Source organism: Salvelinus sp. IW2-2015, linkage group LG6.1 (genome assembly GCF_002910315.2).
Source record: "Salvelinus sp. IW2-2015 linkage group LG6.1, ASM291031v2, whole genome shotgun sequence".
NCBI lineage: Eukaryota > Metazoa > Chordata > Actinopteri > Salmoniformes > Salmonidae > Salvelinus > Salvelinus sp. IW2-2015.
In genome coordinates, this window is record NC_036845.1 from 20,773,403 (window position 1) to 20,777,666 (window position 4,264).

General features: G+C 46.4%; 1 protein-coding gene across 3 annotated transcripts in view; it reads right to left on the reverse strand.

The window, feature by feature from the left end:
- Positions 1 to 209: 209 nt before the first annotated feature.
- LOC111964699 (desmin) overlaps positions 210 to 4,264 on the reverse strand; it is a 12,369-nt gene continuing 8,314 nt past the window's right edge. The window contains exons 1-10 of one of the 3 annotated variants that reach the window (XM_024147144.2): positions 4,017 to 4,181; positions 3,363 to 3,512; positions 3,027 to 3,146; positions 2,833 to 2,928; positions 2,349 to 2,483; positions 2,125 to 2,235; positions 1,839 to 1,949; positions 1,505 to 1,629; positions 713 to 1,351; positions 210 to 543 (exon numbers count right to left, since the gene is read on the reverse strand). In XM_024147144.2, coding sequence (XP_024002912.1) covers positions 450 to 543; positions 713 to 1,351; positions 1,505 to 1,629; positions 1,839 to 1,949; positions 2,125 to 2,235; positions 2,349 to 2,483; positions 2,833 to 2,928; positions 3,027 to 3,146; positions 3,363 to 3,512; positions 4,017 to 4,160 — 1,725 coding nt within the window. In that variant the 5' untranslated portion in view covers positions 4,161 to 4,181 and the 3' untranslated portion in view covers positions 210 to 449. Of the gene's footprint in view, positions 544 to 712; positions 1,352 to 1,504; positions 1,630 to 1,838; positions 1,950 to 2,124; positions 2,236 to 2,348; positions 2,484 to 2,832; positions 2,929 to 3,026; positions 3,147 to 3,362; positions 3,513 to 4,016; positions 4,182 to 4,264 lie in introns of those variants that run through there. The other 2 variants (XM_070444066.1, XM_070444067.1) reach the window with 2 other exon arrangements.

Below are 4,264 nucleotides of genomic sequence, written 5' to 3' on the forward strand. Positions count from 1 at the left end.
CATGGAATGTGTGTAATTTAACCTCTCCATGGTACCATATTGATTGTGGTTTTCATTGTGCCTTAGGGTGATGTCACAAAAGCTTATATGGAAATGTGTTTCAGGATAACATTTTCTATGATTCATCGTGCACAAAAAACATTATGTAGCCTAATAACTAAACCAAACTAGACATAATGCAATGAAAGAAACAGCAGACACAGCAGGAATTGATTGCTGAGAGCTTTATTTGCTGCTTGTTGAGTAGCTGTGTAATGCACACAGAGGTTCTGAATATGTGGTTCAAAGGCACATCACAAGAGCTGAAGGGTACTGCTTGACTAGGTTGCAGGGTCATTCATGGTCTCATGTCTTGGTCAAAGGTCAGAGACCAGACATGAGCCGTCAGTGCAAAGCTCCAGGGGCGTGAGGGGTTAAGGGGTGAGAGGAGGTCACATGGTCATTTACGCCTATTCCTCGTCCGAGTCGTCGGCAGCGCCAGAGATTATGTAGGTTTGCTCCGTTGTGTCGCTTTCCAGTGTCTCATCCTCTGATTTAACTGTTCTAAGGGAAATAAAAAAATTACCTGGTTGAATAAGTTTCTTTACAAAAGACACGATGTGAAGAATGTTCATTGTGTTAAACATTCTGACCTAACAATGTTCTATCCTAACAATGGTCAATGATAAACCTACAATACTCTCATTATTGTTTAAGTCCAGGTTACTTTTACCTGATGAGCACCGTCCTCCTCTCTGTCATCTCCACTGCCTGCTCCTCGTGGGAGTACTCCATGGAGGCGCCGTACCCATAATCACCTGCACCTTTTCCCATGCCTTCGCCCATGCCTTCACCATTGCCTCCAGCACCCATGGCTCCAGCACCCATGCCTTTAGCATCACTGGCTACAGCACCAATTCCTCCACCATCCATGCCTCCAGCCATTCCTCCAGCACCTGTGCTTCCAGCTCCTAGGCCTCCAGCACCCACGCCTCCAGCACCCACGCCTTTGGCTCCAATTCCTCCAGCTCCCATTCCTCCACCACCAATGCTTCCAGCTCCACCCCTGCCTCCTGCACCCAATCCTCCAGCTCCCATCCCTCCAGCACCCATTCCTCCACCAAGGCTTCCAGCTCCACCCCTGCCTCCTGCACCCATGCCTCCAGCTCCCATCCCTCCAGCACCCATGCCTCCACCTAAGCTTCCAGCTCCACCCATTCCTCCACCCATTCCTCCACCACTGCCTCCAGGTCCAATGCCTCCAGCCATGCCCACACTCATCCCAGCGCTCATGGAGCTTGAGCTGCTACTCATTATGGACATGGTCCCAACCATGGTTGTGAGTCGCAAGTCCTCGCCCTCAATCAGCTTCCTATGGAAACAGAGAAAAGCCATATCAATGGATAAGAATCAAGAATATATGACATTACCATAAATGCAATCTTCTAAAGGTTATTTACATGCTCTGTATGATCCTATCTAAATCCATTGCACTAAACCTGGCATCACCCGAGTGGTACCTCACCTGTAAGTTGTGATCTCAATCTCCAGAGCCATCTTCATGTTCAGAAGGTCCTGGTATTCACGCAGGTGCAGAGCGATCTTCGACTTGGTGGATTTCAGCTCCTCCTTCAGGGCCTCAATTCTTGCCTGTGATGTCAAAAGAGCCAGCTTGAGTTTGCACCTTAGTAGGCTACAGATGAAAGGTTCAACACCAACCGTTCATATGTACCCTACTTCGATTTGAACTGTGTACAATCAATTCAGATATATTTAATGGTTGAGTTCTGTAGTAAACCGGACTGAGGTAAGGTTCATGAATAACTGGACCATTCCACCTTCTGATCTAACGTGCTCACCTGAAGGTCCTCCAGCTCTTTCTTGTACTTTTCCTGTGCTTCACGAATTTGTGCCTCCAGAGCCTCATTCTTGGTCATCAGAGCTTCCAGGCCACGCTCTTTGTTTAGGATCTTCAAAGGTTAGGAAAAATACAATACAAATGTATTTTTCATTCATATTTTGATTGAGGAAAATATCCATTGCCATAGGCGACAACTCTTATTTAGTTATAGCCTCGATAATAATAGTTCATGTGTCACATTTTACAACCATGTAGGAATATCTTTATCAAATAGCCTAACTTACATCCTTCTTGGCGCCAGCAACTTCTTCCCTGACACTTCGAACTATATCCACATGTTTTGTTGTCTTGCTGTTCAGGTCTTCAAATTTACTTTTATACCAGGAATCCATTTCCTATAACATATAGGGGCCATGAAACACATATTCTGGGGTCATGAAACACATTCACACCTTGAAATGAATGACTGCTGTATGAATACACTCCAGTTAATTATAAATAGACCTACCTGTAAATTCTTTGCCGCAATTTCGTCATACTGAGCTTGGATTTGTTTGAGAGCGCCTGAGATGTCGGGGAGGTCATAAGCGCTCTGGGCTGAGGAGTGGGCAGCATATATCATTTTCAGTAGCTCTTCAATTTCCTGAGAAAGAAAAAATATTTTAAAAATCTGCCTGCAACAGAGCATGCTGGGAAATATGACAATGAGGCCCCTCCCACATCTGTGGAAAACTCCATAGATTTAACTCCCTTTCCCTGGTTACTCTCAACGGAGTTAAAAGTACTCCACCCCAATGAACTCCAGTTATCAACACAGGAAGCATATCACTCTCTTGAGGGTTAAGATAACTCCTAAGAGTGAATTTAACCCCCCCGAAAATGTAACACTGCGATTTCAACTATCCTTGATTTACTGTTTATCATTTTGTCCATTAGCGAGTGTTGGTACAGGTCGGTCCAAATCAATCAGTGCGCGCTATAACGCGACCTACCGCTTTGTGCACCCTCTGAAGGAATTCAATCTCCACCTCCAACTGCTCCAGCTGTTTCTCCAGGGCGATGCGCTGAGAGGTGGCTCTGTCCACATCCTGAAAACCCCATAGCGGCACACAATGGCGTCAATGGCACTTTGATGTTTATTAGGCAATTTTGGCTAAGACTATACAGTGATTAAACAGCCTCTCACCGGACGGAATGCTTCTATCTCCATCTCGGCCCGCCTCCTCAGCTCAACCGCCTCCTCGTATTTGACTTTGGTTATCTCCAGTTGACCTGCCATGGCCTCTTTGCCAGCTAAGGCTTGGTCCTGTAAACCAAAACACAGATTAACCTTTATTGGGGTATAAAGGTAACAAGCCGAGTCACCATATTGGACACATTCCAATTCTCGCTCTCTCTTTCATTCTTTATCCCTCTCCTCCTCTCTGTGTGTGTGCGTGTGTGTGTGTGTTTCTGTTTTCTCCGAGGTAAACAAGAAAAACGGGGACAGTGATGACGTGTGGATTAAGCCATTCTGTCTCACCCGCTGCATTCTCATCTGATCTGCAATCCTCTTCAGATCTCTCAGCTGATCCTCATAGAGTTTGCGCAGGCCCGACGGCTTCACGAACCGGTTCTGGATGCCGTCAATCTCCATCTCCAACAGCTTGTTCTGCTGCTCCAGGGACCGAACCTTTTTAAGAAAATGACAACGGCAGGGTATGAATTATCATCAAGTTCGCCAGGGCCCCCCACTTGAATATGCTCGCTGCCCAAATAAGTGGGAATAATGAGTGCCTCCGTCTCCACAGCCAGAAGGCGCGTTTCTCCACTGCAGGCCTGTATGGCACACTCAAGCAAGCGTCGTCTAATCAGACAAATTCCATCAAATAAACATTGTTCCTCTACTTAAGGGCGGCAGAATATCGCACAGATGTTAAAGAATATTGGCAGAGTCACTGAGGCAATGTATCCGGCCAGAATCTACACACAATAGCATATGCATGTGTGAAGAACAGATATGTATAGGCTATAGCTTACTAGAAAGTTGGCTCTCTCTAATATGAAAAGACACAAAACAACAAGTTCATCCCCATATGTTGCGTGAAGTAGTCTGTGCGCGCACACCTATCCAATACGCTGTTCGTGTGCACTAGCCTTGGCGCCTTGTGTGTGAGCAAGCCCGGTGAGTGCTTACCTTCTCAATGTAAACAGCAAGTCTGTCGTTCAATACGACCATTTCCCGCCGCTCACCACTGCGCGTGCTGAGGAATTCTTTGTTCTCGGCAGCAGATGCGTCCAGGTCCACCGGGGCCCCATTGCCATAGCCCACACATGCCATGGTTCCCACATTCCCGCTAAAATGACAGACAGTTCAACACTCACCGCTTGACCTGGAGATAACTGACATCACTTTGTTATTCTGTGAACATCAAGACATAACGT